At 47.0% G+C, this 19,064-nt stretch overlaps 1 protein-coding gene across 1 annotated transcript in view; it reads left to right on the top strand.

Annotated features, from left to right (window-relative positions):
- The window catches only part of PSD (pleckstrin and Sec7 domain containing), a 74,816-nt gene that overhangs the window by 24,483 nt on the left and 31,269 nt on the right, over window positions 1-19,064 (top strand). The window contains exons 5-9 of the mRNA XM_054982994.1: window positions 3,808-4,008; window positions 4,937-5,017; window positions 7,206-7,318; window positions 9,163-9,221; window positions 9,745-9,834. Of these exons, the coding sequence (XP_054838969.1) occupies window positions 3,808-4,008; window positions 4,937-5,017; window positions 7,206-7,318; window positions 9,163-9,221; window positions 9,745-9,834 (544 nt within the window). The remainder of the gene's footprint in view (window positions 1-3,807; window positions 4,009-4,936; window positions 5,018-7,205; window positions 7,319-9,162; window positions 9,222-9,744; window positions 9,835-19,064) is intronic.

Below are 19,064 nucleotides of genomic sequence, written 5' to 3'. Positions count from 1 at the left end.
TGAATTTCACAATTCATACAGACAAAGGAAATAATTCTTTACTCACTTGTGTGATTAACACAAGTGAGTAAAGAATTATTTCCTTTTGTCTGTACCGCCTGTCGATTTAATTAGGACCCTCCAATTTTCTAGTATCATAGACAAGGGAGCAAAAGTTCTCTCCATCTGCTTCCTCCACCCCGTAATTTTTGCCACCAAGTCACATCCAATTTTGGGTGGCCACCATAGAGTTTTCAAGACAAGAGATGAACAGAAGTGGCTTGCCATTGCCTGCCTCTGGGGAGGGGACCCTGGACTTTCTTGGAGGTCTCCCATCCAAGTACTAACCAAGGCCAACCCTACTTAGCTTCCAAGATCTGACAAGATTGGGATAGCCTGGACCATCCAGTATACTTAAGATTCTCCAATTAGGAAAGGTTCTTCAGCCCCTTCAAACTATAAAGCACAGCTGGGGCAGGAGGAAGCTTTAGGTCCAGTCATTTGTGTGCTCCTCGTAAAGGGAGAACATGTGAATAAAGGCACATGGTTGCCCGTGTTTCAGTTCGTTGGGGTCTTAGCCCATTCCTGTAATGATAAGAATGAATTAGATGAGGACTAGATTTGAACTGAGTGCTGGGGTTGGGATGGGTTCCGGTGACGGAGAGAAAAGCCGTTCCTGTTGCAATAAAGACAGAGAGACTCATCTATAGCCAGAGCAGAGGTGCACTTTCTGTGAGCCACACTGATAACTATCCAGTGTACTGAAAATCTGGGTTCAGCAAGTTCACCAACAAGGAGAGGGAAAATTTGCCTAAAAGGTGGTAGCTTGGAATAACTGCTTGCAGTCGCCCGTGAAGCAGAAGTCCCTACTCTCCTGGCAACAAACAAGACTAATATAGGTTGGGTCACCTGGCAGCAACGTTCTGAGCCTCTGTGGCTTCCAGTGGTCACCAAATGAAGTTGTATACAATTTTCAGGCATGACAAGATGTATATATGTTTTATGTAGGTTTCTCTACACCTCCCATTGGTAGGAAAATTGCATCTTATGAAGCATCATTGAACATCAAAATGGTGCACAGCCTCTGGTCAAACCACTTGAATTTTTTAAAAGATAAAAGCAATGCTGGGGGTGGGGGGCATCACGGGAAAACAGTTCTTCTCCCTATTGCAAAGGTACCTGTATGCTTTCCTCCACAGAACAAATTGCTTTCGTGGATGGTTTAGATCAGGAAAACAGTACAGAGGAATACCTCCTTGCTACTCGGTAGCATTCTCCCCTCCCACAGCGGCTTGAACTTTTTTTTTGCAAAGAGGGAAATCCATTCTCGGGACTCCCGCTTTCTCAGCCCTTACAGTGTGTCATCTCTTTTGAAAGCACTTTTCCCTTTTGAACATCAGTAATCTTTCTATGATATCTTGGCAGAGTTGCCAGGGATCAGACTGAATTGTATTGGGCTCAGGATGACTGGTTGGCTGTTCTGGTCTGCACTGTGCATTGATATAAATTTCACGAAAGAGGTAAAGGTATGAATATGTTTTCTGCAAAGGGACTGTCTCAATAACTCTGCCAAATGGATAGGTTTATCGCTCATTTATTCAAATGTGTCTATCCCATTTTTCCTCTGACCAAAGTTTACTGAGAATATTGAGCTTCAGTCTACTCCCTCCAGAGTAAGATTGCTGGTCCCCCGGTGGAAGCGGGAGATCCCCTGCTCCCAGCCTCTGCCCCCCGCTGCCACTCCCCTGGCTGCTGGGGAGAAAAGGCAGAACTACAGGCCTCCCGGGGTGAGCTCCCTGCAGGGTGCGACAACGTTACTTCCGGGAGTGACGTTGTCACGCAGGCCATGGGAGTGCTCCCCTGTTTCATGCCAGGCCAATTTGGGCCCCCAATGGGCTGATTTTTCAAGAGTCAGCCCAGCACAAAGCATGAGAGCGCTCCTTTGGCCGGCCTGATGGCATCACTTCTGGAAGTGACTTGGTCGCACCCTTCTGGGAGTGCACCTACTGTGGACTCCTGGGCCCGTTCCCTGTACCGTTTCCCTCTGGCAGTCAGGTGAGCAGTAGTGGGGGGATGGAGGCTGGGAGCGGGGGATCTCTCGCCCCGACAGGGGGACTGGCAGCCCTAGTTGGGTGCCGTGGTACCCCTGGATTAAAGAGTCAGGCTAGGATTGTGGAGATGCCAATTCAAATTCCCATACTACCACGACCTTCACTGGATGACCTTAGGGCAGTAATTTTCTCTTAGCCCCTCTCATCCTAGCCTACTCCACAGGGTGGTTGTGAGAATGAAACGGGAAGGGGGAATTCTATATACTGTCTTGAATTACCTTGGAGGAAGGATGGGATACAAATTAAATAACTGTTCTTTTGAAGCCAGAGGTCAGTTCCAGAAAAAGAAAGGTTTCAGATGAGTTACAAAAGCTTTAGGTTTGGGGTTTCTTAGGATGCAGCAGTATCCTCCGGGAAGGTGAGCCTGGACCTTGCCCCGAGTTCCCCCTCCCCTCCTGCCAACTGAAGCAGCTCATTTCCCTGCTGTTCTTCCCCACCGAAGTGACTTCTCCTGCAGTCAGTGACCAGATCACCATAACTGATCCTTTCTTCCATCCCTCACTCCCAGCTGGCTTGCCATTTGGACTAATAATGATCTATGAAGTCAGGGATATCTGAGATCCACTGACTTTGTGGAGTGGAATTTGCCTGCGTCCCCTCCTTCTGCAACCTGCTGAACAGGGGTAAAAAACGGGGCAAAGTGGGGACCTGCATTGGGAAGGGGGAATCAGCGGGAATTGCCACCCACTCTTCTGCAAATGGAAATTATGTTGCGACGGAGGAACCGCTTGGCTAGATATATGCCCGTGATTGTCAGAAGTCCTCTCTAACTTGCAGGTGCATCGACATGCCTGGTACTCAAAAACTATAGTTCTACAAAATGACAAGGAAGCTTAAAGATCTTGACCTAGGACAATATACTGCTGATTGGGGGAAATTAAAACAAAATTTAGAGAAAAAATGGGATGTGAAAGGAGAACTGTGGCAGTTTGAGAATTTCTAAAGGGTGGTGGTGTAAATGGAGGAGAGAAGTGACTTTCCCATTAAGGGGGAAATTTAACTATGACAATCTAAGCTAATATTATGATTAAGAAAATTTGAAGTAAAACGGATACATTAGAAAATTTATATCATATATTACATATATTATGATGTATGGTGTTAGTATATGCACTGTATACTATATTGGGATGCTATATTACAATGCATGCTAGGTTATATTGCATGGAATAGTATATAACAAATACTATATTGATAGTATATTGTATAGAGAACACGCATAAAAGAATTAGAACATGCTTAGAGTAAGATATATTATAATTTAAGTGTTATAGATAAATACATGTTATGTTATATTTTAATGCATGCTATGCTATGTTGTATGGTACAGTATACAGCAAATACTATATTGATAGTATAGTTGACAGAGTATTTGTATAAAAGAATTAGAATATGCTTAGAGTAAGAGATATTATGATCTATGTGTTGAAGAAAAATATAAGTGAAATAGTATTAAGCAATAAAAGGGGGTAAGGGTTGGAAAGCTGTTGGAAGTCAATAGGGAGGGGGGAGGAAAAGGGTGGGGAACAGGATTAATTAGATATGAAGGGAATGTATGTATTAAATTTAAAAATTTAAACTCACCAATAAATTTTTTTTTAAAAAAAACTATAGTTCTGAAGCGTCCTCTGTGAAATGCAACAGGGTCAAAGGCCGCTGCTATGTGAGGCGTCGAACTGGCGCCACATCTCCTGTCGTGTTTCTTTTCTTCTTTTAGTGAGCATCCTCTCAGCCAGCTGATCTCCGACTCGGACTCAGAATTGGATAGCACTGAACAGCTGGCTCTAGGCAGCACGGACACCCTCTCCAATGGGCACAAGGCGGACCTGGAGGCTGCTAAACGCCTGGCAAAGAGGCTGTACAACCTGGATGGCTTCAAGAAAGCAGACGTGGCCCGCCACCTGGGGAAGAAGTACGTGTGGGTATTAGGAGAAAAGGCTGCTCCTGCCCCCTGCCCTAAACTCCATTAAGTCCTCTTGTGAATGTGGCAGCCGGCTTCACTCAGCTAGACCCGTCCGGAGAAGAAGGACAGCAGATAAGAGCTATGAGCATTCCCTCCGGAGTCAGGAGGAAACTGTGGCCAGGCTTTCCGTGCGGACCCTGCAGTTTCTGCCCAGGAAAAACAGTTCCTGCTGCTTTTCCTCTAACTTAGAACAGTCCTAACATGCATTGCCACAAGAAAATAAAGTTCCCCTCCTTACAGACAGGCATGTCAAGATTGCATGATGGTCTCTACATCCAAGACTGCAGGCACTTGTGCTGACTGAGAGTTTCTCTGCACTAGACATCGGACACGTGAAGAATGCGTGTTGGGAGATACAATGTTAGCCTTGGAAGGGTAGTTTAAAAAGACAGAGCTGGCGGCAGGGCAAAGGCTTTGCTATACACTGGAGCTGCGTGAAGGGCTATGAAATGCCAGAAGGGAAACTTCAGCCCATTATAACCTCTTCATGTCAAAGCCTGGCTCCGGAAGGCAGCTCCAGCCCATTTCCATTCCTCACTGCCCTCCAGTTGCAATCCCACATGGTTTTAGACTGGAGAGGTGAAATTGACAGAGCCTTCTGAGAAACTAGGATGAAATTGACAAACCCTCTGAGGAGGGATCTTCACCAGCTCTGTCTTTTTAAACTACGCTTTCTGGATAACATTGTGTCTCCCTACACTTGATGAACATGCACTGAGGGATCTCGTGTAGAGAGACTCTTAGTGTGGATTGCCTCTTGAGTCCTGTCTTGCTGTGGTGTTCAAGATGTCCCCCCTCCTCTCCTCTCCTGTTTGTATCCCTTTCTAAAGTGGGGCAGGTTTGTTTTTTAGTTTTTTGAAAGAAATTTCTCTCTCCCTTCCAGTAACGATTTTAGCAAAATGGTCGCAGGGGAATACCTGAAGTTCTTTGAATTCACTGGAATGAGTCTGGACCAGGCGCTTCGGTGAGTGCTCTGGGAGGGGGATGTGCCACCTCTGGAACTTCTTGAGGCAGGAAGAATTTAATCTGGTAGAACTGTTGGATGTGTAAGATCATGGAGCTGTGTGCAATACTTAACTTTCAGAATTAATTCTCATTTTAAAATACTTTGTTTCCCTGTACTTCTTGGTGCTATCCAGCAGAAGTTCAAGGCAGCCCACCAGTACTGGCCAAACCTACTTTTGCCCAGCATAACAACAACAGAGGAGGGATCCAGACCTTGGCAGGCTTCCATACGTGGCTCATGGTCTGCATTCAGCAAGGGAGGAGGACATGAATTGTGCAAACTGTCTGCAGATTCCTTCTCCTCCTCCTCCTCCTAATGTGGTTGCAACAGAGACCCTTGGGTTAAGGAAAATACAGATGTTTCCCTTCCCAGTGGTGCCTCCGCAGCACAGAACCCAGTACTCAAACCACCACTTAAGACTACTTTTTAAGTCGAATCTCTCTTGCAATTCTGTGCATAAGTAGATCTGAGACTGTCACAGGCACCTGTTGGATAATTCCCTTGATATCAAGAGACGTTTCCCCCCCTCCCTGCCCTCCTTTTCTCATCCTCTGTAGTTTTGGAACAGTTTAAAAGGAGAATTTCCTTTTTTCTAAAGGACAAACTTGACATGATGGTGCTCTCTCAAAGCCACCACAAGGACACCGTTGCCGTTTAAAAGTCATTTAAAAATGTCACAAGGCCTACAGGGCAGCAGGCTGAGGTGCTCTGGATTGCCCCACCCATGCCAGACGGGTGGGAGGTGCCCAAATGGCTCCTCCCACTTCGGTCTGGCTGTTCCAGAACTTGAAAAGGTGGGGGGAACACTATGATCCAATTTGTTGGAGTCCCACAGCCTTGTGTGTGTGTGGTGGGGGGGGGGACTGGGGCAACTGGACCCCTTTCTCCCTCCATTTCTGTACCCTTGGGGAATCCTTCAGCAGCAAAAAGGTCTTGAAGGCTTTACTGAACATGCACTGGGGATTTTTAAAGTTAAATTTTCCAGCATTATTTGAACTGGGAAAAGAGGTAGAGCATCGGCAGTAGGCATAAGTTCCCAGGTTCAATGGCTGGCATCTCCAGTGAAAAAGAACAGGCAGCAAGCGATGTGAAAGGCCTCTAGAGAGCTGCCGCCAGTCTGAGCTGACAGTGGTCTGATCAGTATAATCATGTGTTTATCAGCTGGGAGAAACAGCCCCAGAGACACCCACTCTTTGCTCTACCAGGTTTACAGAGTGAACCACCAGTCATGGTGGCTAACCCACCCACTTTTTGCTGGAGGGGTGCTGGTAATCCAGCAGAGATCACTGGACTATCCCGGTCAAACTGGAAACCAAGGAGCGTGGGCTGCTCTAGCATTTTATGTCTCTGTGTCCAGATGCTCCACAAATCAGATTTTATTTTTTTTAATGAATACTTTTTATTTTATTGATAAGTTTACATTCCCAATAAAAAGGGAAGAGAAAAGAGAAAGAAAAGAAAAAGAAATAAAAAGGAGAGAAAAAGAAAACAAAAATCAAAGAAAAAGAACAAAGAAAAATAATACATATTTCCATTTTTCTCTACAACACCGATCATATCTTTACAAACATCATACCTATAGTTTTGATACCTCCAAAATTTACCTTTTCAGTACTGCCCCCCTTCTATCTAGTGTCCCCAAATTTATCTTCTTAGAAATCAAATCCACAAATCATCAGTTCATTTTTTCTCATCTCACGCAGAAAGTCAATAAAGGCTTTCCAGTTTATTATAAAAATAGACAATGTTTTATCTCTAACCAGAGCTGTTCGTTTAGCCATCTCTGCTAACTGTCATTTTCACAGTCCAGTCATCCACTGAAGGCAATGTTGTACTTTTCCATTTTTGCCTATATAAAAGCCTAGCTGCCATTGTCATATATAAAAATAGGATACCATGTTTATTTTCCAACTGTTTATTTTCCAACTTCCATGTTTATTTTCCAACTAGCCCCAACAAAAAGGCTTCTGGTCTAAATTGTATATTGATCTTCAAAATTTTCTGTTTGATCATAGGAATTTGTGACCACAATTTTTTTGCTTTAAGACAAGTCCACCAAAGCTGATAAAACGTTCCTTCACGTTGCTCACATTTCCAGCAAATAAGATAATGAAATATGACAACGATCTCTTCCTTTGCTCTTCAGGTCCTTTCTGAAGGAATTGGCCCTCATGGGTGAGACTCAGGAACGGGAGCGCGTCTTGGCTCATTTTTCCCAGCGCTATTATGAATGCAACCCCAAAGCCATCTCCTCTGAGGGTGAGAATACCAGGACGGCCCAGAAGAAGATGGGTGGGGAGGTGCTTGGACTTGACTAGGAAACAAACAGTTGCTTCCGTTCTTTGTGGGTGCTCCATGCCTCAGGACTGAGCTGTTGCCTCAAGAGAAGGAGCAGAAGCCGGGAAGCTGGATCCACAGCTCACTGGCGCATCTTGTGTTTATCATGCATTGCAGCACTGGCTGTGCAAGGAAGGGACCATGGTGCTAGGAGAGGAGAGTGATGGGGAAGATCAGGTGTAGTCCCTTTTCCCATATCCCTTGGCACACAGGAGACCTTGTGTCAGATGTCAGTTCACAGGATTTTGACCCAGTGCCATCACAAAACAACGTGTAATGAAAGTGTTGCTGTCTGTTCACAACCGACATGTGTCCACAACAAATTCCATAGTGCAGAACAGTTGATTGTCCATAAAACTTAAAAACGCCCTACATATTTGCAAGGAGGAACAAGGTAACATGTCAAAGTTTAGAAACCATGGTGAACACCACAAGATAACATCTTAAAATATGCACCTTTTTGAAAGTAGATCAAGATGGGTAGCCGTGTTAGTCTGTCTGTAGCAGTAGAAAAGAGCAAGAGTCCAGTAACACCTATAAGACTGACAAAATTTGTGGTAGGGTAGGAGCTTTCATGAGTCACAGCTCACTTCTTCAGATACCGTCTTTGAGCTGTGACTCACAAAAGCTCCTACCCTACCATAAATTTTGTTGTTCTTATAGGTGCTATTCCCCGTGGCACAGAGTGGTAAGCGGCAGTACTGCAGCCCAAGCTCTGCTCATGACCTGAATTTGATCCCGGTGGAAGCTGGGTTCAGGTAGCCAGCTCAAGGTTGACTCAGCCTTCCATCCTTCCGAGGTCGGTAAAATGAGTACCCAGTTTCCTGGGGGTAAAGTGTAGATGACTGGGGAAGGCAATGGCAAACCACCCTGTAACAAAAAGTCTGCCAAGAAAACGTCGATGCGACGTCCCCCCCACATGGGTCAGTAATGACTCGGTGCTTGCACAGGGGACTACTTTTACCTTACCTATAGGTGCTACTGGGTTTTTTTAAAGTAATGACAGATGTATTCACATTTCCTTGGGAGGGTTTATAAGCAATCTGCAACTCTTTGTTAATACTAATACAGATTGAAAATCCCCTAAGTGATTTTGTACATAGAGAGTAACTATTTGGGTCAATAATGGGAGAGGGGAGGTGCTGTTGCTCAATGGCAGAGCATCTGCTTGGCATTAAAAAGTTCCAGGCTCAGCCCCTCGCACCTCCAGTAGAAAGGACCTGATAGGAGGTGATGTGAAAAACCTGAGTCCATTCTGAGTCCACAATACTGACCTTGATGGACCAAGGATCTAATTCAGGAGAAGGCAGGTTCATATGTGTTGACGGTGTACCAAACTCATAGAACTTTGCTTCTACCGATCCACTGATGTGATCATGATCAAATCTGCCCAATTTTACTGCTATTTTCTTTCTTCCACTTCCCTATACTTGCATACAAAACAGTCTTCAGAGCTAATTGTGTGTAGGTGTGGAAGGTGCTGTCAAGTTGCAGCCAACTTATGGAAACCTCATAAGAGTTTTCAAGGCAAGAGACAAACAGAGGTGGTTTGCCACTGCTTGCCTCTGCGTAGTGACCCTGGTCTTCCTTGGGGATCTCCCATCCACGTACCAACCAGGGCCAATCCTCCTGCAGACGAGATTGGGCTAGCCTGGGCTGGCCAGGTGCACGGGAGGCTTCTGGCCAGGGATTAGTAACATGAAGAACTTGCAAACAGAAGGGTGCTTTGGCTGGGAGCTAATGATCTTTCTGATGTTTTGCCACAGATGGAGTTCACACACTGACCTGTGCTCTGATGCTCTTAAACACAGATCTTCACGGACACGTAAGTGCCTTTGTGCGCCTGCTCCCTGGCTGCTGTCTCAGAAGTCTGTTGCTGAGACGGATCATGGCAGTTATGCAAGAAAATCTCCTTTTCCCCCTGGGGTATGGTGGGGGCTTATTTCCCACTGAGCTAAGCAAGCTCTAGTGTAGCTCTGGACCCCATTCCCCCTACCTTCCATGTGCTATTCTCTAGAAGCAACCCTGTGTGTCAGATGCCTCGGTAGAATGCTGAGGTCAAAAAAGAAACGGAAAGGGGTTTTTAAAAAGGAGACAAAATAAAGAAAATTGCGGCAAGTTATCCCCGTTGTGTAGCAGAGAAGAGAAGTAGGGTGGTGGGATCCAAAAGAGACTCAGGGAAGCAAACATGACTAACAGCAACTGATGAACCTACATCTTGCATGGATTTGTCTAAACCTTTTTGAAAGAGCCACCTTAAGAAGTAGCTCGGTGTGCTGAATTTCATCCCGGTGGGACCTGCTGTTACAATTACCCGGTTACTCCAATCCTTCATATTTGACTCCTAGAACATCGGGAAGCGAATGTCTTGTTCAGATTTCATCGGGAACCTAGAAGGACTCAATGGAGGGACCGATTTTCCCCGGGATCTGCTCAAGGTAAATCCTATCAGAGTTCTTCTTGGACAACTGAGGGGGTACAAGGAGACCCTTTGCTGGGTGCCTCGGGAACACATTTGCGTGCCACTCACTTTTGGGACAGTTTCCAAGGCTTGCCGTGTTTGGTGTATTTTTCTATCCTAGGACGTTTCTACACACGTTGGATAATGCACTTTCAATGCACTTTAGCAATCCTTTGGAAGTGGATTTTTTGTTTCACACACAAAAATCCAGTTCCAAATGATTACTAAAGAGCATTGATGCAGAGGAGTTAACCGTGTTAGTCTGTGGTAGCAAAATCAAAAAGAGTCCAGTAGCACCTTTAAGACTAACCAATTTTATTGTAGCATAAGCCAGATGCATCTGGCAGGGAGAGCTGTGGTTATCGAAGGAAGGCTCATACTGCATTGGATGGTCTAGCTGTTTGGCTGCTACAAACTAACAGGGCAAACTCCTTTGAAGCCAACTGATACACACACTAAAAGGAGATGTTTACATATACTAGCAAAGGAATGTTTTGATTGCACCCTCCCCCTTCCTCCCCCAAATTGCCTCTTCTCTCTCCTCCTCTTCTGTATTTGACCAGTCTCTGTATCAGGCATCTGACGAAGAGAACTTGATTCTCGAAAGCTTATGCTACAATAAAATTGGTTAGTCTTAAAGGTGCTACTGGACTCTTAAAGAGCATTGAAAGTGCATTATCCAACGTGTATGGAAGCAGCCTTAGAGAGATCCTTTGAACAGGAGGAAATGGCAGTCAGTTATCTCAAAATGTTGCCTAGCAGACAGTATTCCTCAGCTGGGGAATTTATTTATTCCAAGGTCTGATGTGAATTGGTATGCTCAGAAACAGAAGAAGGTTGGAGCCGTACAGCAGAATGTTGCTAACAAGCAGCGCTCATCTTCCAGGATTCAACACGCAAAAATTCTGTGTAGAATCTGATAATGTGGCACAGAACGGCTTCCTTGAAAACCTCTGGCTTCTTTAGAGCTTTGCATGTTTTACATTTGAAGAAGTGTAAACTTTCCATTGCAAAAGCATCACCTGCCTCTCCAGAAAGCCCCCAAGTAGTAGAGATTAGAACTTCTGTGCCCTGTCTTCAGGCCAGCCTTCCCATACAGCTGGGTCCCCGTACTGGCTGTTGTAAGCAGGGCTTTTTTTCAGCGGGAACGTGGTGGAACGGAGTTTCGGCACCTCTTTAAAATGGTCACATGGCCGGTGGCCCCACCCCCTGATCTCCAGACAGAGGGGAGTTTACATTGCCCTCCGCGCTGCCGAGTGATGTGGAGGGCAATCTAAACTCCCCTCTGTCTGGAGATCAGGGGGCGGGGCCACCGGCCATGTGACCATTTTCGCCAAGGGCAATTTAAACTTTAAAAAACTCCCCCCTTGTTCCAGCTGACCCAAAGTGACATCATTGTGCGGTCCTGAGTTCCACCACTGAGTTCCACCACCTCTTTTCCCTGAAAAAAAGCCCTGGTTGTAAGGCTTTGGGGTTAAGAAGATGCCATATTGCTGCTGGATAAATTGGGAAAGAAGGGTGATGTTTGAGATTGTTGGGGACTGGATAGAGCAACTCAAAGGTGGGAAAAAAGGGGTGGGGGACAGATGTCTGAGCTAAGCCCTTGCAAGGCTTAGGAGCCAGTTTGCTCCAAAAAGGTGCAATTTATGACCATATGGGAGCTGCCACTTAAACTGTTCATGGTAGGAGAAATGCACAGCCAGGTACCAGACTGCCAAGTTGTTACATTGGCCCACTACACAGTCAAGACACAACTTGGAAGAGACACACAGATTGCCAGCATCCTTGCCAATGTGAATTGCTGTGGCTCCTATGAAAATGGTGCAGGCCAAGGGTGCCTGCAGATAGGGGTTCAAATCATGAACACAGACAGCATTCAGACCTCTCACACAACCAGCCTTTTCTTTTACACGCATGAGCCAATTGGAATTTGATTTATTTGTGCTCCGTACACATGAAGAAAAGGAAGAGGGGAGGAAGAAGGAAGCAAACAAGCCACAAGAGGCCGGTTGTGACAACTTAATGCAGCCACTGAGGGGGAATAATCACCCTTTGGACTGGGAAAATGCGGGGTTGAATCCTGTCTTGACAAAATGCAGTCTCACCTAGTAGAGAGCACTGGGTGGAGCATCCACGCATAGGCAAGAAAAGGTGAGCCAATGGCTCTCTTTCATCGGCCTCAGTCTGGCTGATGTTTTGCCCCTTCTTCACCTCCAGGGTTGATCCTCCATCCAAGTAAGTGCTCGCTTTGCTTTGAAGAGGGTACCAATGTGCCTCTCTAGCTGGGCTCATTCCCTGCTATCAGTGGCAAGGAAGATGATTGGCATCTCCTCCTGGTCCCCAGTGGCCGCTGGCTGATCCAAGCCACACTCTGACCTCCCAAGATGATGGGGGATACCTTGCTTGCTGCAGCACAGTTCAGAACTTGTTATTCATCCCTTCCAGCTCCCCTCGCACAGCCCAACTGCATGGTTTATCGCATGAGTGGTAACTCAGGGCAGTGTGAGCTGTTAGACTCTGCCCCAAGTCTGGCTAGGATGCAGCCGCCTGGTGTGGTGATAGAGGACACCCTACCTCCCCCTGTGCTTACTCCAAAGCCTGCTGAAATGATTGAGAAGCCTGATTTGCTAAACTAAGAAAACAGCAGAATCAATTATCACTTTTACTGAGCGACATTGACGAGGATCTTCCGAAGAAGGATTGTTCTTGAGCTCTGCTAGAGTTGTGTCTTTGCATGACAGGTAGCTCTGGGACATGAGCAGCAGCGCTCAATAAAAATGGTCACTGATTTGGCCGCTTTCCTTTCCCTCTCCCTGCATCCCTGTGTTAAGTGTGACTTCAGCGGTCCTCATGCCATCTGTGAAGCTGCTTGCTAAGAGACAGAAGTTGTGCTAGGACAAACGAATTGTCACGGTCAGATTCTAGGGTGGGTGCCGTGGTGCTGTACGCCAGCGCACCTGACTTCAACTCCAGGCAGCCACCAGGGATATTGCAGTGCCTTGCTCAGTGGCGGTGGAGGGGGGAGGGCATAATACCTCACCCTCACTCCCTCTCAACTCACTCGCAGGCCTGCTCAACCTTGCTGACTTCCGGCTGCCTCCTCCTGCTTTCAGCTCGTTGTTCCTTCCCGTCTTCAGCCCCTCCATTCTTCCTCTTTCCATCTCTCACGCTCTCCCTCTCTCTCCTCCTCCGCTGCTAAACAACTCACCCTCTCCTATGGGTGGACTTCCCTTATATCTCTTCACCTATTCCCAGCTCCACCTGCCAGCCATGCCCTCCAGCACTCTAGCCTCGGCCCTGGCCGTCTTAGGCAGCAACACCTGGAGTTACTCTGCTGGCAGCTCTGGGCAGTCACACCTGTGCCTCCTTCGCTGACTGCCGGGCTTCCTTTGCTGATTGCCTTAGGCAGCCCCACCTGAGGTTGCTCTGTTCCCAGCCTCTCCTTTCCAGCCTTCTCTAGGCTGCCTGCTGGTTGAGGTGTGGCCTGGTGCTGTCTTTGCTGTCCTTCAGCTACTGCTGGTGATCTTGTTGTCTGGTCGTCCCCTGATGCTTGTGTCCTCTCCTTCCTGGCTTGGGCTTCTATTCTCCCACCAGAGGGTGGGGCGGGGTGGGCTGGCTGGCTGGCTTTCCCCTGCCCTGTTTGACTCTCTGGGGCTTGGGCATTTCTTTTCTTTCCTCTGTTGCTGGGTGTGGCAGGGTCTTGGTGTCTGTCTGGGCAGCTGCAGCTGAGAGGTGGTCGTCTGGCTGTCTCCCCTCCCCATCTCCTGTTAAGTCCCAGGGCAGAGCCTCAGACCCTGGACAGTCATCACCCCACAGAGGCAGGCCAGTCACTGCCACTGTTGGTCTTGCTGCAAGCCTTGCCATGGGAGGGAGGGTCATTGAAGGGCTACCCAGAAAGAGCCAGGGAAGAGAACATCTGGGCTGAAGTAGTGATTTGGTGATCCACCTGTTGAGGGAGCGCATGCGTACCCTATTTACAGGAGCAGAGATTTCTGTTGGCCATTTCTCTCTGGAGCCATGACATAAGGATTTGCAAAAGAAAAATATTCTGCCATTTGCCCTTTCTGTGTTTACTGTCATGTTAAGACTGACTGTTCTGGGGCCGAGTGCCTTTTCACCAGGGTTTCTGATCCCAAAACACCACCTGGGTGCTCTACACTGGCTTGATGTGAGTGATACAGCCTCAGGCAGGATCCCTCATTTTCTAGGATATGGGTTTGTTATATCCCAGCATGCTGTGACTGACTCCACTGTGGCTGCAGAAGCTGAGTTTGGGGTGGGGGTGGGGTGGCCATTTTGCCTCTCCATTGAGTCCCTGGAGGTTTTTGATTTACATCACCTCTTTTGTCCATGCCACTTTTATCTTGTTGTCTGGAGCAGAATCCCAATCTGGGAGGGTAACAGCTGAACCTCATTCCTTCCCCCATCGGCATCCTGTTCTGGCCCTTATGTTGGCGGAGTTGCACCAACAGACTACTTGGAGTGTTGTGACAACACACCTGTGTGAGTCTCTTGCGTCAGCAGATCTTGAACATAAACTGGTGCATGGATTAAATTGGGATCCCGTAAGCCCGAAGTGCTACGTGTCACATAGAACTGCACTGTTAAGTTGACTTGAAAGGGATGACAGCGTTTGTACTCGGTGCTTTCTAGCTGTGCCTCATAAAGAGCTGTTTGCCAATCCAAGCAATCAAAACTGTACATAGTAGTCCAAATGTAAATGCACCATAGATACATACTACAGTGTAATGACATGGGTCATTTTATTTTCAATCCCTTTCCTAACAATTGCAATGGCTGTATTTGCCATTTCTGATGCTACAGCACATAGATTATGGCCATGTTCACATACCTGTAACCTCTGGAAAATTGCACAAAACTCACGGCACAACAGCATCTTCATAGCACGATTTCCCATCATGATCCCATTTAATGGCACGATTTCTGACATCGTGCCCTTAAATGGGATTACGACAGGAAATCGCGCTATGAAGACACCATCGAGCCGTGAGTTTTGTGCGATTTTCCAGAGGGTTTACAGGCGTGTGAAAACGGCCCAGGTTTTCTTAGCCCTGTTCACACGTTACAGAGAACACACGTACATCCTGTATGCGCCTGTTTGTAAGAAAGAGCCAAAGCATGTTCACTTTATGAATGAAACCAGGGACCAGTACCTGGCTAAATGTGGGGTTTAACAGACACTTCCAGTTGTAGTGCCATTGAATGTAACATGAGAATTACTTAACGCAAGCACAACAGGAAACTCAAGCATACACTGTACGCAGATGGTATGTGTAGTCACTGTAACTTGTGAACAGAGCGACTTGAGTTTCCAGTCGTGAATCTGTGATCGCTCTCCTGGGTAATCGTAACCCACTTAGACCACTTCAGCTCTGTATGTCATGTCAGAGCTGTTGTAGCATAGTATAATAATAATATTAACATTCAATTTATGTACCACCCTTCAGAGTGGTTTACAAAGTGTGTTATTTTTCTGACGACAATCACCTGGTGAGGTGGATGGGGCTGAGAGAGCTCTGAAAGAGCTGTGACTCACCCAAGGTCACCCAGCTGGCTTTAAGTTAAGTGGCTGGGCTGTGAATCAGCTCTCTGCTAGTTCCACTACCACCATGAACTCTGTAGGGGGGCTTGGGTAGGCCACTCCTCAGCCTCAGCTCCCCTGCTGTATTGAGGTGGGGATAATAATAACACTGACTTTATTCACCCTCTGAGTGTGGTATCAATCTGTCTAGAAGGTTGATATATAAACACACTTATGACGATGTTGATAATGATGCCGGAAGGTCTTGTCTCCGTGTGCTTCACTGTACATCTTCTTACCATGATTCTTGTCTGGCATTTGGTAGCCCAGTTTGAAGAGTTCCTCAGCTTGAATGCTGTGAAGCCATCAGCTACCCTGTTTTTCTTTCTCCTGCCAGCTCTCTGGGGGCCATCCCGGTCAGCACCCTGGCATGCAATTGTTCAAAATGATCGGTTTTCTCTCCGTCTTTTGCTTTTCTGCCTTTTTAGCCATTTAATGATCTGTCCTCTTAGCCCAGGAGTAGCAAGGTTTTCAGTGGAGCCTTTCATCCGCTCTGACGTCACTGCTGGGACTGTCGGGAGGGCAGAGATACTTCTTATACCGATGAGTATTCTGTCCGCTGTAGGCTTTACAAATCTGACATACGCAAGAACTCTTTTAAACAGCAGGTATAGAAACTCTTTTTACTCAAAAAGGAGAAGCAGCAGCTGCCATACTTTTGGCCCCACTGTTCCAGCAATCCTTTCACCCATCATCCTTTCCTACCTGCTGTGGGGCAAAACTAGATGCTCGTGTGCTACAGCAGGCAGGCCAGGAAGGAGAACAAAGGAGAACAGGCATGTGGAGGGTGCAGATTCTTTGTCCCCTCTCAGAACAGGCACCTTTCTCCCCTCTCCAGGGAGCTGATAGCAGCTGCAAGGGGGGGGGTGATTTAGGTTATGGGGAAAGAGCACCTGAAGCTGGGGTTGAACACTCAACATTCTGTAGTGCGCTTAGAAAACCCCTGAATGACCTCATTTCTCTCTTTTGGTTAATGTGTTTTTCGGCACATCTGGGGTCTCCCGAGTAGGTCCCCTGATCCTTGCCTGTTGTACGGCTGTCACTATCCTGTCATAACCCACATGGGGATAGCGGATTTACTAATGGATGTAGCGAGGTCAAGGCAAAGTAGCCCAATAAGCATGGCATAGTACAGTTTTGCTCTTGTCTGTCCTGTGCTCTGTTTCGCTTGTCCCATCTCTCTTAACGTGAGTGGCTGACCTGTTCTGATGTCACAGAGGGCCTTGCAACTCTTGGACAAGATAGCAAACCACTTACGGGCAATGAAGAAACTTGATTCTGAAATCCAAAGTCACAGGAACTTGGGGCTAAATAAAATAGTGCACCGTGTGATTACACTGTGTGATTTCAAAGGCAGTAGTTCCTTGTGTGTGGATCAGTGGAGTGATCGTGGGAAAATGAAGGGCAACACTGAGTTTCGTTGGGGCTAATGTTCACTCCACTTGTTTGGAAAGCCCTAGCTCACAGCTGGAACATGTGGATTGGAGGGTGTCCTCGAGTATGCTCGAGTAACCACCATCAGCTCTCCCGTCTGAAATTAGAGTGCAAAGGTTTGGATGTTTTGCATGTGTTTTCCAGGTATGTTTGAGCACTAGAAGCTTTCCTTTTAAGAAATTAAGCATTGCCAGTTGCTGATAATAGGTAACCATCAGCCAGGTAATAAATATAAAATATGAAAAAACACTAGGACACAACCTGGCACAAAACGGCAGAATCTCCCCGTACCCTCCTTCTACTGAAATGTCTTACAGGTCCCCACTTGTAGGTTTAAAATCTAGCCCCCATTGCAACAAAGCCAGGCCCTCTCTGTTCACATGGGGGCTTTTAGGGGGTACCTCTTGAGCCCAGAGACAGTGGCATTTGTCCACAATGCATTGCTGATGGGCAAACTACATTGACTGCCTTGTGCTTTACTCACAGATGACAAAGCAGGACACACCGGTAGATCTTTATTATGGCTCTAATAAGAGCTGGATGGAACCAAACCCATAATGGTGGAACCGGTATACTTACTGAGCTTCACTACCAGTGAAAACCTGGCCAGAGAGGGGCAGAAGCAGAGTGGCTCTGGTGACAGAGAAGGTGCAGGGCCGATTCCAGATGACTAACCTTAAGTCGCTTCATGCCGCCCTCTTCTGGATCGCGACGGGGAAAATGCGAAATATCGCGTTTCCTCGCGCGAGTTTTGCGACAACGTGCAAAACTCGCGCGAGGAAACGTGATATTTCGCATTTTCCCCGTCGCGATCCGGAAGAGGGTGGCATGAAGCGACTTAAGGTTAGTCATCTGGAATCGGCCCTGGAATGACTCCACATTGGCCATGCCAGAAAATTGATTTGGCAGATACTGGATCAAGGGGTTACCTGGGTAGAAAGAGAGTTTGTGTCCAAGAATCTTCTAGGGAAAGGAAGTTTGGCTCCTAATTCTGCCAAGGCTTGTTTAAGTGTTGTGACTGACCTCCCGCATGGGGAGGGGACACCCTCCCATATTCCTGTGCACCCTGTCCCCTTCCCCAGTCTCTTTATCATATTGTTCGTTCACAAAAGTTGCAGTCACAAAGAACTAAATGGCAGCCAGGGCATTCCAAAGAAAAGGATGCCTTTAAATCGATTATTATTTTTTATTTTATTTTATTTATATCACATTTGTATTCCGCCCTCCCCGCAAGCAGGCTCAGGGTGGATAAAAACCTTAAAATCATTTAAAAACATTCCATATTAAAACATTAAAACATCATATAAAAATAGCAGCACTCTTTGCCTGGCGGAAGCAATACAACTATTAACAAGCAATACAGCAGTACAACTAGATATGGCAGCTGAAAAACAAACAGTGGTGGGGCAGCTTTCACAGGGAGGGGGGTAGATGTTGCACCCTCCGGCCAGCGGAGGCCCAACCTCAGCCATGAGCCTGGCGGAACAGCTCTGTCTTACAGGCCCGGTGGAAGGATAGTAAATCCTGCCAGGTCCTGGTCTCAGTAGACAGAGCATTCCACCAGGTAGGAGCCAGGACAGAGAAAGCCCTGGCTCTAGTCGAGGTGAGGCAGGCCTCCTTGGGGTCAGGGACCAATAACAATTGTTTTTCTCCTGATCAGAGGGTCCTCCGGGGAATATACAGGGAGAGACGGTCCCTCAAGTACGCTGGCCGCAGTCCGCACAATGCCTTATTGGTCAATACCTTGAACCGATCCGGTACTCCACTGGCAACCAATGTAGCTCACGCAGTATTGGTGTAATATGCGTCCTATTACGTGTTTTCATAATGACGCGCACTGCTGCATTTTGCACCAGCTGCAATCTCCGGGTCAGGCTCAAGGGTAGGCCCGCATAGAGCGAGTTACAGTAATCTAACCTAAGAGATGACCGTTGCCTGGATCACTGTAGTTAAGTCACAGGTAGACCGGCAGGGGACAAGTTTCCTGGTCTGCCGCAGTTGGAAAAAAGACCTGACAAACACAGCAACCTGTGTTTGTCCTCCATTTTCAGGGAGGCATCCAGGATCACCCCCAGGCTCCTGACCCTTGGAACTGGCACAAGCTGTGCCCCATCGATGGCTGGGAGCCGGAGTCCTGAACTCAGTCCCCTGTGGCTCAAGTACAGGACCTC

The sequence above is a fragment of the Eublepharis macularius genome, chromosome 6 (genome assembly GCF_028583425.1).
Source record: "Eublepharis macularius isolate TG4126 chromosome 6, MPM_Emac_v1.0, whole genome shotgun sequence".
Lineage (NCBI taxonomy): Eukaryota > Metazoa > Chordata > Lepidosauria > Squamata > Eublepharidae > Eublepharis > Eublepharis macularius.
Note: the sequence above shows the minus strand (reverse complement) of the source record. Positions and strands in the feature narration are given on the sequence as shown.